General features: G+C 36.3%; 1 protein-coding gene and 1 pseudogene across 4 annotated transcripts in view; one reads left to right on the top strand and one right to left on the bottom strand.

The window, feature by feature from the left end:
• The first annotated feature begins 336 nt into the window (after positions 1-336).
• On the top strand, positions 337-1,746 carry LOC106967039 (ATP synthase F(0) complex subunit C2, mitochondrial-like; annotated as a pseudogene).
• A 1,354-nt stretch (positions 1,747-3,100) lies between these two features.
• The window catches only part of DENND6A (DENN domain containing 6A), a 63,940-nt gene continuing 44,245 nt past the window's right edge, over positions 3,101-22,795 (bottom strand). For all 4 annotated transcript variants that reach the window (XM_027039053.2, XM_053219191.1, XM_027039052.2 and 1 more), the window contains 8 exons: positions 10,477-10,542; positions 10,314-10,378; positions 9,643-9,732; positions 8,386-8,439; positions 8,172-8,281; positions 7,369-7,471; positions 6,124-6,198; positions 3,101-5,452 (listed from right to left, as the gene is read on the bottom strand). In XM_027039053.2, the coding sequence (XP_026894854.1) occupies positions 5,321-5,452; positions 6,124-6,198; positions 7,369-7,471; positions 8,172-8,281; positions 8,386-8,439; positions 9,643-9,732; positions 10,314-10,378; positions 10,477-10,542 (695 nt within the window). In that variant the 3' untranslated portion in view covers positions 3,101-5,320. The remainder of the gene's footprint in view (positions 5,453-6,123; positions 6,199-7,368; positions 7,472-8,171; positions 8,282-8,385; positions 8,440-9,642; positions 9,733-10,313; positions 10,379-10,476; positions 10,543-22,795) is intronic.

Below are 22,795 nucleotides of genomic sequence, written 5' to 3'. Positions count from 1 at the left end.
CACGGGGCAAAATTATTAAGGTATCACTTCTCTACCAATTTATCTATAGATTTAATACAACTGCAATCAAAATCCCATGAAGATTTTGTGTAGAAATTCACAAACTTTTGCTTCTTCAAAAGATGTTGCTATGAAAATGGAAAGACCCGTCACAAAGTAGGGGGATGGGAGGGGAAATGTTTGCAAACCATATATCTGAAAAAGAACTTGTATCAAGAATATAGAGAGAACTCTCAAAACTCAACCATTAGAAATTAAACAACTCATTTTAAAAAGAGCAAAAGAATTCAGCAGAAACTTTACCAGAAAAAAAAAAAGTATGTAGATGAATAAAAAGAACAAAGATAGATGTTCAATGTCATAGATCATCAGGGAAATGCAAATTAAAATCCCAATGAGATAAGAATATAAACCAATTAGAATGGCTAAAATTAAAAAGGCTGCCATACTAAGTGCTGGGTAGGACGTGCAGAGAATGGAAATCATACACAGCTGGTGGAAACAAATTGGTACAACCACTTCAGAAAAGTTTGGCAGTTTCTTAAAAAGGTAACCATTCACCTCATCATTCAAGTCCTAGGTGTTTACCCAGGAAGAAAGGATATGTATGTCTATACAAAATGCTTATACATGAATGTTTATAGCAGCTTTATTTGTAATAGTCAAAAACTAGAAATGACCCAAATGTCCATCCACAGTTGAGTAGATAAGACTTTTTTGTTAGAGCCATATAATAGAATACTACTCAGCAATAAAAGGAATGAACTATCAATACATGTAACATGAACAAATCTCAAAACAATTATGCTGAGTAAAAGAAGTTAGATCCCTCTCTGCACAAGGAGCAGGTCTCCTGCCACAGCCCCTTACTCTCTGAAAATGTACATGCATACCAAATTTGTCTTGACCCCTTCACTAGTCAGGAGCACGTCTCAGCTGCTAAGTTGACCACTTTTTGCAGCAGTGCTAAAACAACCAGAGAAACTGCCAATGAGACCTTCAGGAACTGGGCAGCCTCACTTATCCCTAGTCATAAATTCTAAATGAGTGCCATTTCAAGGGACATTGACACAGCAGCTAAATTCAGTGGGGTTGCGGCTGCCACAGCCAGATGGCTGGCTCTGGGGCTGGGATTTGGACTGTGTTCGGGAGCCTTATCACTGGTTATGTCAGGAACTTTTCTTCGAAGCAACAGCTCTTCTCGTATGTCATTCTGGGCTTTGCCCTCTCAGAGGCCATGGGGCTCTTTTGCCTGATGGTAGCCTTTTTCATCCTCTTCACCATGTTAAGGAGTCCTCTCCACCACCCAGTTCTTTCTTCCATGTCTCATCTGCTCTGTATATTCCTTTTCCTGTAAATCACCAGGCAGGCTGGGGAAAGTGGTTGGCTCAGGGTTTGACAGAGGGAAGACAAATACCGTATTAATAACATGTTAAGAAAAAAAAAGTCAGATCAAAAAAAGAAGTACATACTATATAATTCCATTTATATCAAACTCTAGAAATACAAACGAACATATAGTGACAGAACACACATCAGTGGTTTGGGGAGAGGGGCAGGAAGGAGTGCAAAGGAGCATGAGGGAATTTTGGGAGGTGATGGGTATGTTCCTATCTCAACTGTGGTGATGGTTTTATGGGTGTATTCAAATGTCAAAACTTATCAAATTGTACACTTTAAATTTTAGTCTTCAGTTTATTATATGTCAATTATACTTCAATAAAGCTGTTTTTTTAAAAACACAAATTGCTGGGTTCTATCACCAGAGCCTCTGGCTATAAAAATATTTACCCATTTCATTAGATCAAAATCAATCATTTCAATAGTTTCCTACTGAAGTCTAAAAATCTATTCACTTAATGGCAAGTGTGACAACTCTGGAATGTAAAGTTAACTATTTTTCTAAAGTACCTCAATCATTCTACAAGTAATTTATGCTACAATGTATTCATACTTGTTAGTATGGGGAAACATGAGGAACAGGAAAAAAATGAAGGATCTATGAAGGTTAGGTTTCTACTGGCTAAACAGAAATGATATTATGATGACACAGAGAATGGGGAGGCAAAAACAAACAAACAAACAAACCCAAAAGACAAAAAACAAAACCAGAAGAACCAAAGCCGAGTGGTGACACCAGTAAAATGGAATGAGAGCTCTGATTATTAGAAAACAATAATCTTAATTTGATTAGGCACAGCACAGCATTCAAGTAATGGGTAACAGAGAAAGGCTGGTACTCAAAAGTGGAAGTAAACCTGCAGAACAGGATATAGCTGAATTCTCCTGCCATGCTTTAACTATTTCAAACAAACTGGGAAGTGTAATTGAAAAAAAATTTAGGAGCTCTATCTTATTAACAAGTACTAACTTCTATTGGCACAATAATAAATACCACAATTCAGCCAAGTTGTAGATGGCATATAAATATTATATCTTGGATACGTGGAAAGATATTAAATTCTTAATGATAATTTAGTTACTAATACGAGTTAACATATTTTGTTATTTAGATATTTATCCATAGTTAGAGACTTTTTTGTCTTCCTAACCTGTTTTTAGAAGGCTAATATTGGGAAGTTAGTAATTAAGTTTTTCCCCAAGTTCTGTTAAAAGGAGAAAGTTAGTAAAATTCAGTTGTATACAAACAAATGAATTAAGTTATGAGCAAATGAAAACAAAAGGACAGATTTTAATGGAATTTCTTTTAAATGAACTGAAATATTTCATAGTGTATGTTCAAGATATTACCTAGTAACTTCAAAAAAGAATAACATCCAATATATTTTATTAATAAATTAAAATCCAAAGAATAGTATCATATACTTTAAAAAAGGAGATGAAGAAATAAGTAATTTGAGATTAAAAAAGAAAAGGTTAAAAAAAAAGGTAGTAAATAAGGGAGAATCTAACAATAACTATGTAGATTACTAAGCTAAAATTTTTTCATCAGAACATTTCATGAAATCAATACACTACCACGAAGGATATGAAATCACTTAATTATCTGTTATTACACTGGACTGTCCACTTGCTCATAGTAAACAGAAGAAGGTTTTCATTTGAATTTTTAAAAATAAGTTAGGAAGTAAAAGAAATCTCATAATGCACAAGTTTCATTTATTATGTGTTTTTTCAAGCATTCCAACCTTACTCAGAAATAACACAAGATATCCAAGTGCTTTAAAATCCAAGGCCTTTAATTCACTTTTCAGTAATGGCCATAAATGCCTTCATAAAACCTCTTTTCCACTGAAAACAGAAGGCACTAGGCATTACATAACACCCTGAAAGCAGTGATTCCTTCTGATGCTGGTGGAGATAAACATTAAACAGTAGGTTTTAGATCTTAACAATGTCTCCTCAAAAAAAAAAAAAAAAAAAAAAAAGGCAACACTGAAAATCACACAAAAAATTGTTACTAGTCAGTCTTTCTCAGGTTCCCAATCCAATTTTAAGTTATTTTTACAAATACATAATTTGAAATTAATAGATAAAGCAGGTAAGTATGATAATGGTTTTCAACATGTGTTACGTTTTAAATATGAAGATACTGTTATTGTGCTACTTGGCATCCTTTGTTACTCATTAGCTGTGCAAAATAAACTTGAAATGATACATCCTGTAGTGGTATAATTTAAAAGATCCTTGATATGACACTAAGGACTTCCAAATTCTGGTCACAAACTGTATATAAATTGTAAGATTATTAAAATACCCCTTTTTGAAAAATAATAAGATGACCATTTATACCTAAATAAGGTTTCCCAGAAAGATATGAAATACTTTAGCATATAAAAGTAGTTGCCCCTTTTCCATAAAGACAATGTTGTTTCACAAAATAACTCATATGGATCCAAGGCAAATGATTTCTTTCAAATGCCATATTCTCTCTATGACTTTGAGGTATGCTTCAAGAGACTGTATCCATGAGAAAAGGGCACATTTGGGTATAAGACCACAGTTACAAACGCAAGGAGGCTTTCTGGGTCAGAAGTGTCCTTAAGAGTTGCATTAACAGAAAACAAGAGATAGCTTCTGAAGTCATTTCTATTACAAACACATAACAACTAAATTTGGTTACTTAGAGGGTAATTCAAGACACAGCTATTTACATATGTGCTATGTCATGTGTGGCTATTTTAAATAGTGGCTTCTGGAGGACACTCCTACTCTAACACAAACCAAACAACTGTACTCTACCAAACCACAGTCTTCTATTTTTGGCAAGGTAGCACAGTTTAAACAAAACAAAACAAAAACAAACAAAACAACAACAACAACAACAAACTAGCTCTAACAGCGAGTTAGGCAAAATTCCCCATGTCTAACAACAGTAGGGAAAGTGTTCAGAGAAATATGAATTTGGGGGGAAAAAAGTTCCATACTAAACAAATAATGCTGAAAATTAATCTTATAATCACCCAAATGACTATAACATAAAAGGTTTATGAATGCCTTTGAAATAAGAATAGTTCAGTTTAAAAAATAGCTGATTATGAGTTTTACAATTAGAGTGTCTCTGAAAAACATACAAGCTAATTAACTTAAACAGGTCCAACCAGTAAATGATAAGAGGAAATAAACCCTTCCATAATTAATGCCAGATGCTTTCTTGCCTTTGGAGAAAGTGGTAAGATTAAATCTGAAATGGTATAGAATATACTGAAATGAAACTTACATGACCACTGAAAAAAATCACCCACCAGGGCACTAACAATAAACATGACGGGAGGCAAGAAATGTATTTTTAAGCAATGATTACTCAGAAGAATGCCTTATAAAATTATGTATCATAATCAAGAAAAAGCTTCAAGAGTAGCAGCTGGGCTTTGTGAAACATGGACAACAGAAGGCACTACAAAAGCATTAATCACTTCTAACTACAGTTGGACAGTTCAGTATTTTCCTTCTTCTTAAGAAGAGAGCCAGTGTGAATGTTATTTTTATATATCCCCCTGAGTTTTAACATGATTGGGCAAAGCAGCACCAATTTAAAAAAATATCTGCAATGCCAGCACTGCAGTTTGGAATCACTTATACTGATGGCCCCACAGGTCTCTCATAAGAGCACTTTAGAACATGATTAAAAATATAGAAATGCCTCTCGGTGTTTCAATATTAAAGTGGAACCACCACAGATGTCCATTTTTAAAAATAATGCACTAAAAAGGTCTGTTTAGTCAGTATAGTCTTTCCACCCTGTAGCTAGCATTCACGGCTATTTTCCACGCTGAGACATCTCCTTTGCGCGTCAGGTTGAAATGTCAGTATGCTTCATGGTGCACAATCCTTTTCGGCTGGAAAATTCTGGCAAATATCATGTCATGCCCGTTTTGAGCAGTATGCCTTGTAGGTCCTCTGGCAACGCTAAGATAATTGCATCTATGTGTGTCCGTAACTTTTCCATAGTGTCAGGTTTCACAGGTAAATGTTCTCGATCAGCCTGCAACTACATAAGGAACATTTGGAAGCATTTAAATTATCCTCTGAGTCTGTACTAGGACATTATATTCTCTAAATGAACAGTTTTATGATCTAATGATTGGAAGATTCAAACTTATACCAGAATTTATAGAAACTGTAAAAAAGCAAAGAATATGCCATTTAAACAATATATTGCTGGCTCAATAAAAGACTTCTATGTAAATTAATAGATAATACCTATAAGTACAATGTGGTATTAAATATAAATGACAATTTTTTTTTTCTTAAGTTTACTTATTTATTGAGAGAGAGAGAGAGAGAGAGAGAGAGAGAGAGAATCCCGAGCAGGCTCCATGCTGTCAGCACAGAATCCAATGTGGGGCTTGATCTCAGAAATTGTGAGATCATGACCTGAGCGGAAATCAAGAGTTGGATGGATGCTTAACCAACTGAGCCACCCAGGCGCCCTGACGATGTTTTTTGTAGAGCTCAGTAGACCCCTTATAAATATTTTTAAAAATAATATGGCACCATTATGATCTGTTTGAGTGACCAAGTATTTTCACTCAGATCTACCATCAATTGACCAATCTTAAGTCCTCTCATTTAAAAAGCTACTTCGGCAACGTATCATGAACTATCACCTCAGCTGTGAGAAAAATATTGTCATGGATCTTTGCTGTTTTGGCTACGTACCAGCTTGTTTTTTAGCTTCAATACAAGGTCAACTGTTTCTACCTCTGTGTGTTTCTGGGTCCAGAGAAGTAAGTCCTAGAAGAATAAACAAATCCCAAATCAGCAAATAACCAAATGACTTCTCAAACTGCTCTATTTTAACAGGCAAGGCTACTGACAAGGAAGGATAGGAAGGAAAAGGAGAACAGAGTATATAAATCAGATACAGCATTACAGTACAAGAATAATTCTGTAGATAATATTCTAACAACATTAATTAGATCATTTTTGGCATTAGCTAGAACAACTATCTAATACTTGGAAATAAAACAAAATATAAAACTCGTGTCTGAGATAGCCCTTTTAGACCAATAAAGAAAAAACTGCAATTCAAAGTATAATACTAACGCCCATCCCTACTAAGTAGTGCGTATTTCAATTTATAAGGAACAAATTAAGATACTTGTGGACATGAATATATTACTGGATATAAGCTTTATATCTACAAATAAGTTCCTCCTGGGCTTCTCTGTAGTTGTCTTCATTGTATTCCTTCTCTCAACCACAGTCACTGGGAGTTCACTCCAAGACTAGCCCACCTCAAGCTAAATAAAAATTAGGCTATCCTTTATATTTTCACAAGTAGCTTAATTTAAAATAGTCTGGTAACAAATTATAGATTATAAACAGTCAAAATACAGGAAAAAATTGTTAATAATAAAAATAAAAAATTGTTAATAAAGGTGCTCAGATCTGAATCTTGATTCTATCCAGTGGCATGCTGGTAAATATTTAACCACCAGTTCTCCAGGAAAAGTCTCTGGTTTGTAGCGTTTGCCAGTGTGGTGTAATACTCCCACTATAGCCAGTTTCAATCTACCAACCTGAGATCACCGAATGCAAAGCTGGGAAGAGATGTACACAGTCAGCTCCTGTGGGTCAGTGCAAGTGGACTCTAGCTCACTGCTGACTCCACCACTTAGCAGTGATATGATCTGAAGCAAGTCACTTAACTTATAATCTTTGGGGATCTCATAATGAAGATCATAACACACCCACTTCAATTAATTATTGTGTGGACTAAAAGACATTATTCATATAAAACACCTATACAGTCCTTGGCACATAGCACATGATCCAGAAAAGTTAGTTGTTATTATTATTTACAAAGTAGTGGATATGGGTATAATCTCCCAGCTTCTAAGGATAATGTTATCTTTATTTTCAATAATTGTTAATCATCACACAAACATACTGTCTTCTAACCTCTTCACAAAGAACTTCTAAATGGAGTGCCTCCAATTTCTGGGTCATTTCCTTCCGCCGGGTCTTGAACCAACCATCAAAATTCGGAGATTTTAGAAAATGCCTAAAAAAACAAATTTTAAAAATGCAAAGTTTGATTATGACTTACTTGTTCTCCTCAATACCTTTCCTAAACTACAGCTTGGATAACTGAAACAATGGAATTTTTTTTTTTAAATATAAGTTTAAAGCCAGTTTTTTGTTTTTATTTTTTTAATGCTTATTTATTTTGAGAGAGAGAGAGAGAGAAAGAGAGAGAAAGAGAGAGAAAGAGAGAGAGAGAGAGAGAGAGAAAGAAAGTGCATGCAGCAGAGAAGGGGCAGACAGCAAGGGATAGAGAGAATCCCAAGTAGGCTCTGTGCTGACAGCAGAGCTCGATCCCATGAACCATGAGATCATGACCTGAGCTTAAATCAAGAGTCAGATGCTTAACCGACTGAGCCACCTCAGGTGCTCCTTTGTTTTGTTTTTATTTTAATTTTATTTATTTATTTTTTAACATTTATTTATTTTTGAGAGACAGAGAGGGACAGAGTATGAGCAGGGGAGGGGCAGAGAGACAGGGAGACACAGAATCCGAAGCAGGCTCCAGGCTCCGAGCTGTTAGCACAGAGCCCGACGCAGGGCTCGGACTCACAAACCACGAGATCATGACCTGAGCTGAAGTCGGACACTTAACCGACTGAGCCACCCAGGCACCCCTGTTTTGTTTTTAAATAAGGCTCTACAGATGGGTGAAAAAGAAGAAAAAAAAAATGACCAACCGGTAAAGTCCAATCCAATCGCCTTTTATTCTAGAGGTCAGCTGAGGTCCTGTTTTCTCAAGTGTTTTCATAAATTCTTCTGGAAGGAATTGTCTTAATTGGGGTGGACTCTAGAAATTAGGACATACTGATTTAAAAATCAGAAATAGATATATTCACAAAAGTTAATTACAGTTAGAGAACTCAAATAGGAATTTAACTGAATAAGTTATACCTTCCATGGAGAGATGCTTTTCTGCAAAGGCATCAAGCTTGCCACATATCTTTCCTAAAACCAATAAAAAAATTCATCAAAGTTAGGCATTCTTACCTAGAGAGTCTTCAAAACCATTTAAACAGACCGACCTGAAAGAAATGGGTTTCTAAGTTTTCCATTATGTGCTCTTTCAATGGACAGCAGCAGTGCCATCACAGCCCATGACAGACATAACAAAACTTAGATTGAATTGAGAAGTCAGACTTTCAGTAAGAATTTAACTAAATCTTAGATAATCCAAGGGTCTGCATAATCATTAGCCTTAATGGGGGAGTATGTGCCAGAAAATGTACTCAACATTTTACATGCATGATCTCTTTTAATCCTTGCAAACATCCCATGTGGCAGTAATTACTGGAAAACAGGTTTTGAAAGGCTGAATAACCTGCTCATGGTCACAGAGCCTGAACCTAAATTCGGGTGTATTGACTTTAGCCCATGCCTTTAAGGACTGCAGTAAAGTTCATTTACTTAGACAGACAGATTTAAATGGAACAAAATTAATTAACACGCATAGAACAAGAAAGACTATTTCATCTCAAAATGTAATAGCAAAGATCTCCATGTTGCTCCCATATAATATTCACAGATAGATTATGTTAGTAACTACATGGAATCTCTCTCTGATGCAGTATCCAGACTAGGACCACATTATAGTACTGTCAGATACTGTGAATCATCTTTTAGTATTTTAATATGTTATTCCACTAAATTTCATAGAATACCCATATCATCTAGCCATTTATTCCATATTGAGTGCTATCTGATGCCAGACTGAGGAAAAGATAATGAACAAGACAGACAAGGCCCCTGTCATCATGGAGCTACCAGTCTCATGGATATCATACCAAACTGTGCTCAAGAAAATAATATCAGAGAAAGAAACCCCAGGTTAACTTTCTTTTAAGGTGCAAATGCAATAATCATATAACATTTCACAATTATCTCATTTAAGATTCACAACAACCCTGAAAGATATTTAGGAAAAGTGGAATTAGTCACTTTTACAGTAAAAGAAAATGAGTGTCAGTGAAAGGAAGTGACTTGCCAAAGTCACAATGTTAATATTAGAACAGAGTCCAGGTCTCCTGCAAATCACTCTATTTTTAATCACCAAACACATGAGCAAGCCAAACAACTTAAGGTTTTTGTGAATGGGAAAAACATGCATATAGCCTTCAACAAATCATTAAACAAATATATATGTTAACTTACTAATGGAATGATGAAACTTTGTGTCAGTTCCAAAAAATAGCGACGGAGAATAACACTTTGAGCCTCAGAAGGACGTTTCTGTTGTACGCCCTTAAAAGAAAAAGCAATGAGAACATACATTCTAGTATAAGGGAATATAAAACAGTGGATAATTATAGTAGCTCGACTGATATGTAAATATGTATTTTACTTGAGTAAAAAAAAAACAAAACCAGAACTTCACCTTGAAGTAATTTAACCTAAAGTTCATTGTGCAATATCCTGTGGAAAAAAATCCTTACAGTAAAATATCACATGTTCATCCTGTACTTAAAAGTATCAGTTTACAATGAATGGTCTTTACTTCATACTTGCTGTATTAGTATTATTTACATTTCCCAAAAAAATGGTAACTATCTCCTGTTAGGTGCTAAACTACCTCATGGAAGAAGAGTACATTACTTTTTCACTGTAACTCCCAAGTTTCTAGAAAGACTGGCACTGTCTGGTAACTGCAGCCCCACATTTCAAGCCCATAACTTTTGCTTGCTTTAGTCTCCTGATTTTTATGAAGCTTTGGTTCAAAAGAAAGACCTCATTTCATATCATTATACCTAACGCACATGCTGCCTAACTGGATATTGCATACCTGAACAAGGAAATTTAAATTAATAATATGAGCAAGTAATTACCTTCTGTAATTGTTTTATGATCTCTTCATCTCTATTTAGATATGGCTTATAAGAAGTATAAACTCCTAGGAAGTAAATGAAAGAAAATAAGGTGAACAGTAAGACCCAGGTACTCATTTAAGTATATATTTAAAAATAATTAAAAAAAAATAAAAATTAATACCAGGTTTAGAATCCAGAGTCTTTAGGTTCTTCAATTTTTTCACTTTAACCTGCTTAGGAATTTCACCTGAAGGAAACATCATAAAGATTCTTACACTATTCAAGTTTTACACATTATAAAACTGGAATTTTATCAGATTAAGAATTGTCTGTTTATTACTTAGGGATCTTGTAGCTAAAGCATTCTTTAGAGTTTTATTTTATTATTTATTTATTTTTAAGAGAGTTAGCAAGCAGAGGAGAGGGGCAGAGGGAAAGAAAGAGAGAACCTTAAGCAGGCTCCAAGCTCAGCACAGAGCCCAACACAGGGCTTGATCTCATGACCCCAGAATCATGACCTGAGTCGAAATCAAGAGTCAGATGCTCACTCAACTGACTGAGCCACCCAGGCACCCCATGAAGTATTCTTAACATCAAATAGTATTGAAGAGTTTATTCCTGGTACTTTAAAACTGTATAAAGGGAATGTGGGATTATTATAGTATTACAGAAACAATGTGTGTAAATTATATAAAATGGGTATTTGATCTTTCATTAATATCTATCATTACTCAAAATTTTTCCTTTTGTCACTCAACTTATAATCTTTGTGCCAAATACATGAAATTGAAAATCTATGTGGCAAATATTAATAAAATACCCCTTGAAGAGTAAATGGAATTATAAGGAACTCCTCAGTTAGTATGCAGATATAGTATTCAAAAGTGTTTTTCAGACACCTCCCCAAATTGTTTTTGCACTGTAGAAACTTACACTGCCACCAGGTGGTGACAGTGTATGCCACAACCACAGGTCTGAGGCACAGATGGACAGGACTCCTGAGCATGACTGCTGTGACAACTTGCACAGCATATGCTGTGGTTCTGGTTTTGGGGTCAAGGGAAGCTGCAATCTAAATAACCCTCTCATCAGCAGAAAAATGCCTCAAGTTAAGCACTTAGAAGCATCAACAGCACACTAGACTTATCAGACTTTTTCTTTTCCTTTCTCTGTCCTCCTCTCTGCCTAAGAGTAAGAAGACCTAAAAACTGAAAGACAACCTAGAGATTATCTAATTCAAGGCTCTAAATTGACACAATATTTTTGTTTACATTGTTATGTACATCAAACTGCTATCTAAAGTTATCTCTGGGGTTGAAATTACAGGAACACAGAGCATTTTCGCTTGTAATGTTATATCATTAAAGAATTTTTAGACCACGTACTATGCTAAAACAGGTATTCTATAAACTCTCTACTTTGAAATAATTTCAATTTTACAGAAAAGCTGCAGTATGATAAAGGTGATACTCTAATTTTATCAATTGTCCCAATAATAACTTTAAACAGACCCTTGTTATAGAAGTCAATATCATGGATACACAGGCTAATTTTTTTTCATTGATTCAGTAAATGTCAGTAAACCAAGATACTGGAAATAAAAAATAAAACAACTAGTTCCTGGCATCAAATATTCACAATCTAATGGCAAAGTAAGACAAATCGACATACATGACAATACGAAAGGATATACACTTGGATGAAATTATGAACAAGATACGACGGAAACACAAAAGAGTGTTTTGGCCAAACAGGAGCGAAAAAATTATCGAGGTTTCCTAAAGGAAGTGATATGTAAGCAGTCTTATAAGAGAAATAAAAAGTTATCCAAGGGAAAAAGACCTTTTTAGGTAGAGTTAAGTCCAGAAGCATAAAGAGCATGTTGCCTAAAGAGTTATACATATGGTAAGGATAGTAATAGCCACCATTTACTCAATCTTATCTGTGCCAGTCCTGGGCTCTGAATACTGTACGAATGATCACATTTAACCTTCACAAAGAAGTATATTTTATCATGCCCATTTCACAGATGAAAAAACTAAGGCATGGATAAAACAAACTTGGTAGGCCACCAACACTGGCTCTTTATTGCCATTATCCACCCTCATTGGTCAATGTCCCATTTAGACAGGTTGTTAGCTCTAGAGGAACAACTTGTCCAAGGACACACAGATAACATGCTTGAACCAGGATATGAAATAAAGCAGTCTAACCCCCTGAGCCATCACTCTTATCCACTACACTACAAAGGTAGGAATGGAGAGTATGCTAAGAAGGGCAAGAGATAAAGCTAGAGAGGTATTCAAAGGTCAGATCAAGAGGAACTATAAAGATGTCTGACATCTAAGGTGACTGAGAGATTGAAAGCATGGGCACGGGGGATGGTGGTTAGGGACAATGAGCTAACAGGATCAAATCTGCACTTAACATACTCCCTGACACCAGGTGGTGATAATGTAAGCCACACTGCAGATCTGAGCCACAGATGGACAGAACTCCTGAGCAGGGCTGCTGTGTTGCACAAAGGAGTTTGAGGTGGAAGAGAAAAGCCTATAGGATAAAATAGAAGCATTGTGGAGTACTGCTCCTGGGTAGAAACAGAACCTGAAGCAAGACACGTGCAGCAAGGAAAGAGAAGAGAGGGAGCTACTGGAGCTCCGTGGAGAAGGTAAAACAAGAGGCTATGGGGACAGCCTGAGAGAACAGCACTGTCCAGAAATGCCCAGGTTTCCAGAATATTTTTGATTCATTAGCCCATAGTTTTTACTTTGTCAACATATTTTATCTATTCCCATGTACTAATTCTTATGAGAATGTCTCTCATCTTGAATCTTGTGGTTGTGCTTTCCAGAGTTCAGAGTAGCTTCTCACCACAAGATCTGTAAAACTTTTTTCCCCTTAGTAAGTGCAGAATACTATTCAACTATACAGATAACTACTTTCAAGTCATTTATCTGCCTCTGACCCCAAGAATCCAAAGAATAGCATGTATAAAACCACAATGGTTTGACTAAGTCTAAGTATTTCTGTACTTATTTTCTATTTCTTTCTGCTCTAATTCACAAAGTACTTGCAATTCCTCTATTCACCAACACTATTTATTAACATATTATTTCCTGAAACTCACTGTGCAAAAAGAACTGAGTATCAGAGGGGGAGAAAAGTTCAGCATCAGGTTTTGTACATTCTTTATATTCAGTACATTCCGGCTAATAATGAAGATAGGTAGCATCCTTATCCATTTTTTTAAAAAGGTAAAAGACAAAAATAAACCCATGCAGCAATCTTCACTCACACGATTCCCCTCTGATTCACTGGACCTCATCAGGTGTAAGATGCATACTGATCTCTAACCCTAGCCACCATAATTCTTACACTGTAGTATGTAATAGATGAAAAGAACATTCATCATGAAGATACATTGCCTTTACAAAAAAAAAAAAATTTTTTTTTAATGGATATTTGTCAGATGGCTTTGGGAAAAAAAGTGTCTGAAAATGAATTAAAGTCCTATAATTACAGACATTTATTTATTTTTAAAGTTTTTTTTATTTTTGACAGAGAGAGAGAGAGAGAGAGAGACAGAGCATGAGTTGGGGAGGGGCAGAGAGAGAGAGAGACACAGAACCCAAAGCAGGCTCCAGGCTCTGAGCTGTCAGCACAGAGCCCGACGCGGGGCTCAGACTCACAGATCGCGAGATCATGACCTGAGCCGAAGTCAGACGCTCAACCGACTGAGCCACCCAGGCGCCCCACAGATATTTATTTTAATTAAAAATACCTATTCAGTATCTGATATATACAATGCACATTAGAGAGGGGTTTAACATTACTAAATTAATAGTCATCAACGCTGCACCTCTGTATATTGGCATGAGAATCTTTAGACCAAATATTTTACTGTTAGTGAAATCACCACACCTAATGTCTGCTTAGAAATCATCAGTTTATAACCTGATCCAATATACACTAATAGAATTACTTTCTCTTTGAGGAATATTTGTTAAGTACCACCACCTTAACATTACATTTCTCTATTTGACAGGATTTAGGTGAACTAAAACTAGGTATAAACCAGAAGAAATAATCCTTTTGCATCAGGAGAAATGATCCCTCTATAGGGTTAAAACTAAATGTATGTTTCTGGTAAAGCTGTCTCAGTTTTGCTGTGCCTTCCCTGCAAAATAAAAGTTTTTCTGCAGTTTTACTGACCCTTTCAGATAGTGTGTTTCATAACTTGTGCAGCATATGCAGTGGTCCTGGTCTTCATATCAATGAGCAGAAAAATGCCCCAATATATATACCCAACACTCATAAATTAAAAGATAAATGGATTTTCATGAATATGATACCAAAAGCAAGGGCAATAAAAGAACATACAGATAAACTGGACTCCATCAAAATTTAAAACTTTTGTGCATCAAAGGACACTATAAATGAAAGAATGACAAGGCAAATCACAGAAAGGAGAAAACATTTAAAAAGCATTTATCTGATAATGGATTGGTATCCAGAATATATAAAGAACTACAACTCAACAACAACACAGCAACCTGATTAAAAATCAGGCTAAGAACTTGAAAAGATAATTCTCCAAGGAAGATAACGGTTAGCCGGTAAACGCATGAAAAGGTGCTCAACATTACTAATCACTAGGGAAATGCAAATCAGAACCACAATAAGATACCACCTCACTCCCATTAGGATGGCTACCATCAAAAAATAACAAGTGTTGGCAAGGATGTGGAGAAATTGACACCTTTGTGCATTATTGGTAAGAATGGAAAGTAAAAAAAAAAAAAAAAAAATGGCAGTTTCTCAAAAAAATTAAACACACATGGCTACATGGTCCAACAAACCCACTTTGTGTTTATACTCAAAAGAAGTTAAAAGTAGAGACTCAAAGAGATATTTGTACATCTATGTTCATAGAAGTATTGCTTGCAATAACTCAAAAGTAGAAGTAACTTAAGTGTCCACTGACAGATAAATGGATAAACAAAATGTGGTATATATATATACAATGGAATATTATTTGGTCTTAAAGAAGTAAATTCTGACACATGCTACAACATGAATGAACCTTGAAGACATTTTGCTAAGTGAAATAAGCCAGTCACAAAAGGACAAGTAAAGTAAAATTCCACTTATATGAAATACCTGAGTAGTCAAATTCTTATCGACAGAAAGTGGTCCAAATAAGCTCATGATAGAAATAATGAGAAAGAATACATCAGCTCTTCTCTAAAGTAGGCTGCTTAAAATAAAGTCTAATATTCCATACCTGCCCTCATCCCCACTTTGAAAAATAAATTCAAGAATTGTCCCCTCCCCTACCGTGGCCCTAGGTCTTACTTTTATTTTTATTTATTTTAGTTTTTTTAGAAGTTAATATGTTTTTTAAATTTTTTTTAAATGTTTACTTATTTTTGACAGAAACAGAGCATGAGCAGGGGAGGGGCAGAGATAGAGAAGGAGACACAGAATCTGAAGCAGGCTCCAGGCTCTGAGCTGTCAGCATAGAGCCCGATGTGGGGCTTGAACTCACGAACTGTGAGATCATGAACTGATCCAAAGTCGGATACTTAACCAACTGAGCCACCCAGGTGCCCAATTTTTTTTAATGTTTATTTAGTTTTGAGAGAGACAGAAGGGGGGGGGGGGTGGCGCAGAGAGAGAGGGAGACAGAATCAGAAGCAGGTTCCAGGCTCTTGGCTGAGGGCACAGAGCCCAATGTGGGGCTTGAACTCACAATCTGCGAGATCGTGACCTGAGCTGACGTGGGATGCTTAACCAACTGAGCCACCCAGGCACCCTGGTCCTAGGTCTTGCTTTTAAATGGTTAACTTGAGGGGTGCCAGGGTGACTCAGTCGGTTAAAGCATCTGACTTCGGCTCATGTCATGATCTCACGGTTTGTGAGTTTGAGCCTTGCATCAGGCTCTCTGCTCTCAGCACAGAGCCTGCTTTGGATCTTCGTCTCCCTCCCTTTCTCTCTGCCCCTCCCTCACTCGCTCTCTCTGTCTCAAAAACAAACATTAAAAAAATTTTTTTTAATTAAAAAAAATGGTGACTTCACTTGCCTGAAGAGGATTCTCAGAGTAGCAAGAATATTAGCTGGCAAGATATCGCAAGAAAAGAAAACTACAGACTGCTATCCCTCATGACTATAGATGTAAAAATCCTCAACAAAAATGTAAACAAATCAAATCTATCAACAGAAAAAAGGACTATATACCATAACCAAATGGGCTTTGTCCAAGGAATGTTAAGGTTGGTTTAACATCGAAAATGCAATTAATATGCCATATTAATAACGAACAAAAACCACATGACAATCTCCATAGATACAGGAAAAGCATTTAACAAAATTTAACACCAATTCATGATAACCATTCTCAACAAACTAGGAATTGAAAGGCACTTGTCAATCTAATGAATGACATCTATGAAAAACTACATCTAACATCATAATTAGACCTGTATGTTGAAAACTACAAAACCTTGCTGTGAGAAAAATTAAAGACTAAACAATGGAGAGATGTCCCAAGTCCTGGATTGGAAGACACACAAAAAACCCCAAACTAACTGCAAATTAACATAATCCCTATCAAAATCCCAGCTAGCTGTCCGCAGAAACTGACAAAGTGATCCTAAAATTATATAGAAATGCAAAAGACCAAAGAATAGCCAAAACAACTTTGGATAAGAAGAACAAAATTAGAGGGGCACCTGGGTGGTTACGTTGGTTAAGCATCCAACTCTCTCTCTCAAAATAAATAAATAAATAAACTTTAAACAAACAAAAAAAGACTTATACTTCCTGATATCAAAACCTGCTATAAAACTACAGTAGGGGCAACTGGGTGCTCAGTTGGTTAAGCATCCAACTCTTGATTTCAGCTCAGGTCATGACCTCGCGGTTCGTGGGATAGAGCCCTGCATTGGGCCTCTGACAGCACAGAGTCTGCTTGGGATTCTCTCTTTCCTTCTCTCTCCTTCTCTCTCTGCCTGACTTGTGCACACTTGCATATGCTTGCTCTCAAAATAAATAAACATAAAAAAAAAAAACCTACAGTAATCAAGACACTGTATTACCAAGGCAATTCAATAGAAAAAAGACAGTCTTTAATAAATAGTGCTAGAGCAAATGAGTTGTCAACATGCACAAAAGATTATTTTGGACTCTTAACCCACATCATACACAAAGAATAACTAAAGTGGTTCATAGACTTAAATGTAGGTGGTAACATAATAAAACTTTTAGAAAAAAACATAGAAAATCTTTGTGACCTTGGGTTGGGCAATGAGTCCTTAGACACAACATCAAAAGGTCAATCCATAAAAGAAAAAAACTGATAGGCTAGACTTCACCAAAATTAACACATGTTTGTGGTTATCAGAGGTTAGGAGTAGGAGAAATGGATGAAAGTGGTCAAAAGGTAGAAACTTTTATAAGATAAATTAAGTATTGGGGATTCAGTGCATAACATGATGACTCTCATTAACACTGTTGTACAGTATATTTGAAAATTGTTAAGAGGGTAAATCCCAAGAGTTCTCTTACAAAAAACAACACTGTTTTCCTTTATTTTCTGGTATCTGTATGAAGTGATAGATATTAACTAAACTTATTGTGGTAATCATTTGACAATATATGTAAGTCAAGTCATTATGCTGTATACCCTAAACTTACACAGTGCTGTTTGTCAATTATATCTCAATAAAACTTGTGGGGAAAAACACTTTCACACTTCAAAGATACCATTAAGAAAACAAAAAAAAGAAGCCAAATACTGTGATAAAATATCTGTAAATCATATATCTAAAAACAGACTTGTGTCCAAATTACATAAAGATCTCTACAACTAAATAAGACAAGTAACCTAATGAAAAATTGGCAAAAGATTTAAATCAACATTTCAGGGGCACCTGGGTGGCTCAGTCGGTTAAGCGTCCGACTTCGGCTCAGGTCATGATCTCGCGGTTCATGAGTTCGAGCCCCGCGTCAGGCTCTGGGCTGATGGCTCAGAGCCTGGAGCCTGTTTCCGATTCTGTGTCTCCCTCTCTCTCTGCCCCTCCCCCGTTCATGCTCTGTCTCTCTCTGTCCCAAAAAAGAAATAAACGTTGAAAAAAAAAAATCATTTCATCCAAGAAGATATATATGAACAACTAATAAGTAGATGAAAAGATGCTCAGCACGACTGGGTGGCTTAGTCAGTTAAGCATCTGACTCTTGATCTTGGGCCAGGTCGTGATCTCATAGTTCATGAGATTGAACCTCATGTGGGGCCCTGTGCTAGTGATGTGGAGCCTGCTTGGAATTTACTCTCCCCCTCTCTCTCTCCCTACCCCACTTGTGCTGTCTCTCTCTCAAAATAAATAAACTTAAAAAAAATAAAAAGATGCTCAACATCAATTATTCACGAGGGCAAAGCAAATGAAAACCACCATTTCAAACCCACTAAATGGTTATATTAAAAAAGACAGTATCAACTCCTGGGAGGGATATGAAGAAACAGGAACCCTCATACACTGTTGGTGAGAATGTAAAATGAGGGGCACCTGGCTGGCTTAGAAGAGTCTGTGGCTCTTGATCTTGGGGTTGTGGGTTCAAGGCCCACGCTGTGGGTAGAGAGTACTGTGCTAAGCGAAATAAGTCAGTCAGAGAAAGACAAATACCATATGATTTCATTCATATGTGGACTTTAAGAAACAAAACAAATGAGCACAGGGAAAAAAGAGAGAGAGGCAAACCAACAAACGGACTCTTAACTATAGAGAATATACCGATGGTACGCGAGGGGAGGTGGGTTGGGGAATGAGTGAAATAGGTGGTGGGTATTAAAGAGTACACTTGTGATGAGCACCAGGTGTTGGTGTTGAATCACGATATTGTACACCCAAAACTAACAGTACACTGAACATTAACTGCAACTTAAAAACAAATAAATAAACTTAAAAAAAATTTTCTTAATGTAAAATGGTGGGCCACTTTGGAAAACACTTTGGCAGTGTCTTAAAAAGTTAAACAGGCATTATCAATTCACGCTACTTTACCAATAATTTTATGCAAAAGTTCCTCTACTTAAAGCCCCAACAAGGAGACTTTTTCATTGGAAAAAGACAATAAACAGTAGTCAACAATATTACAGTTAATCAAATAGTCTAGATTAATAGGACAAAACCATGAAAATAAATATCAATATTAAATTAAGATTTTAAAAAACTCTGTATCTTCTCAAAGTTAAGACTCTGGTGACTGCTGTGTTCTAAATTATCATTAAATCAGAGATGACACCAGTGAAATGGCAGGTGACTATGACATTTACAGAGTGCCATGAGTCAGGAACTGTTTAATCTCTCAGCAAACAAAGAATTTGAGGCTTAAATAGTCTGTTCTGCCTAAGAACACTAAAATCTGACTGCCAAGGTAAAGCTATTTACTCTTTCCTCTATTCCTTTTTTTAATTTTTTTTTCAATGTTTATTTATTTTTGGGACAGAGAGAGACAGAGCATGAACGGGGGAGGGGCAGAGAGAGAGGGAGACACAGAATCAGAAACAGGCTCCAGGCTCTGAGCCATCAGCCCAGAGCCTGACGCGGGGCTCGAACTCACGGACTGCGAGATCGTGACCTGGCTGAAGTCGGACGCTTAACCGACTGTGCTACCCAGGCGCCCCTCTTTCCTCTATTTCTTAAGGCTTCTAAGGATTTCAGTATAAGACTAATATTTGTAAATAGTATGATTTGAACTGTTATTGCTTGAGTCTAACATATCTATTTAGATTTAGGTATATCCCCAAAGGCACAGTTCATAAAATAATATTATTAAACAATAGTTCAAATATACCTGTGTAGGGGCACCTGGTGGCTCAGTGGGTTAAGAGGCCGACTGTTGATCTCTGCTCAGGTCATGATCTCACAGTTAGTGGGATCAGAGCGCTGCGTCGGGCTCCATGCTGACAGTGCAGAGCCTGCTTGAGATTCTCTCTCTCTCTCCTTTCTCTCTCTGGCCCTCTCTGCTCTCTCTTGCTCTCTCTCTCTCAAAATAAATACATAAACTTAAAAAATTAAAAAAAACACACACCTGTGTATACCAAAAGAAGTCTTTAAAAGTAACACATCATAACATTATTTAAAAATATTTTCAGGCTTTCTCCCTAAGGTCGGGAACAAGACAGGGTATCCACTCTTGCCACTGTTATTCAACATATTATTGGAAGTCTTAGCTTCAGCAATTAGACAACACAAAGAAATAAAAGGCATCCAAATCAGCCAGGAGGAGGTCAAACTTTCACTCTTTGCAGATGATATGATACTCTATATGGAAAACCCAAAAGATTCCACCAAAAAATGCTAGAACTGATCCATGAATTCAGCAAAGTCACAGGATATAAAATCAATGCACAGAAATCAGTTGCATTCCTATACACCAATAATGAAGCGACAGAAAGAAATCAAGGAATTGATCCCCTTTACAATTGCATCCAAAACCATAAAATATCTAGGAATAAATCTAACCAAAGAGGTGAAAAATCTATACACTGAAAACTTATGAAAGCTTATGAAAGCTTATAGAAAGCTTATGAAAGAACTTGAAGAGGACACAAAAAAAAAAAAAAGGAAAAATATTCCATACTCCTGGATAGGAAGAACAAATGTTAAAGTGTCAATACTACCCGAAGCAATCTACATATTCAATGTAATACCTATTAAGATAACACCAGCATTATTCACAGAGCTAGAACAAACAATCCTAAAATTTGTATGGAACCAGAAAAGACCTCGAACAGCCAAAGCAATCTTGAAAAAGAAAACCAAAGCTGGAGGATCACAATCCTGGACTTCAGGATATATTACAAAGATTTAATCATCAAGACAGTATGGTACTGGCACAAAAACAGACACTCAGATCAATGGAAAAGAACAGAGAACCCAGAAATGGACCCACAAAGGTATGGCCAACTAATCTTTGACAAACCAGGAAGAATATCCAATGGAATAAAGACAGTCTCTTCAGCAAATGGTGCTGGGAAAACAGGACAGCGACATGCAGAAAAAAGTGAACCTGGACCACTTTCTTACACCATACACAAAAATAAGCTCAAAGTGGATGAAAGACCTCAATGTAAGACAGGAAGCCATCAAAATCCTTAAGGAGAAAGCAGGCAAAAACCTCTTTGACCTCGGCCGCAGCAACTTCTTACTCAACACATCTCCGGAGGCAAGGGAAACAAAAGCAAAAATGAACTATTGGGACCTCATCAAAATAAAAAGCTTCTGCAGAGCAAAGGAAACAATCAGCAAAACTAAGAGGCAACCAACGGAATGGGAGAAGATATTTGCAAACAACATATCAGATAAAGGGTTAGTACCCAAAATCTATAAAGAACTTATCAAACTCAACACGCAAATAACAAATAATCCAGTGAAGAAATGGGCAAAAGACATGAATAGACACTTCTCCAAGGAAGACATTCAGATGGCCAACCGACACATGAAAAAATGCTCAGCATCACTCATCATCAGGGAAATACAAATCAAAACCACAATGAGATACCACCTCACACCTGTCAGAATGGCTAACATTAACAACTCAGGCAACAACAGATGTTGGTGAGGATGTGAAGAAAGAGGATCTCTTTGGCACTGCTGGTAAGAATGCAAACTGGTGCAGCCACTCTGGAAAACAGTATGGAGTTCCCTCAAAAAATTAAAAATAGAACTACCCTATGACCCAGCAACTGCACTACTAGGTATTTATCCAAGGGATACAGGTATACTGTTTTGAAGGGGCACATGTACTCCAATGTTTATAGCAGTGCAGTCAACAATAGCCAAAGTATGGAAAGAGCCCATATGTCCATCGATGGAAGAATGGATAATGAAGATGTGGTACATATATACACAATGGAGTATTACTTGGCAATCAAAAAGAATGAAATCTTGCCATTCACAGCTACGTGGATGGAACTAGACGGTATTATGCCAAGTGAAATTAGAGAAAGACAGCATATGACTTCACTCATCTGAGGACTTTAAGAGACAAAATAGATGAACATAAGGGAAGGGAAGCAAAAATAATTAAAAACAGGGAGAGGAACAAAACATAAGAGACTCTTAAATATAGAGAACAGAGGGTTACTGGAGGGGTTGTGGGAGGAGGATGGGCTAAATGGGCAAGGGGCATTAAGGAATCTACTCCTGAAATCATTGTTGCACCATGTGCTAACTAATTTGGATGTAAATTATAATAAATAAATAAATTATAGAAAGTAAAAAAATAAATAAACCTTAAAAAAAAAAAAGAGAGAGACCCAGCTCTCTACTATCAACTCAACATTGGCAATGTAGGTCCAGCTTACACCCTTCCAATAAATTAACACTGTTCCTTTAAAAAATAATAATAATAATAAAATAAATACAGTTACTAAATTGTTACCATTAGCAAAATACTATATACCTTTTTCTCAAGGAAGGCACCTTTGACTACTTCCT

The sequence above is a fragment of the Acinonyx jubatus genome, chromosome A2, assembly GCF_027475565.1.
Source record: "Acinonyx jubatus isolate Ajub_Pintada_27869175 chromosome A2, VMU_Ajub_asm_v1.0, whole genome shotgun sequence".
In the NCBI taxonomy this organism is placed as follows: Eukaryota; Metazoa; Chordata; class Mammalia; order Carnivora; family Felidae; genus Acinonyx; species Acinonyx jubatus.
The sequence above is the reverse complement of the archived record's forward strand: the minus strand, read 5'-3'. Positions and strand labels throughout refer to the sequence as shown.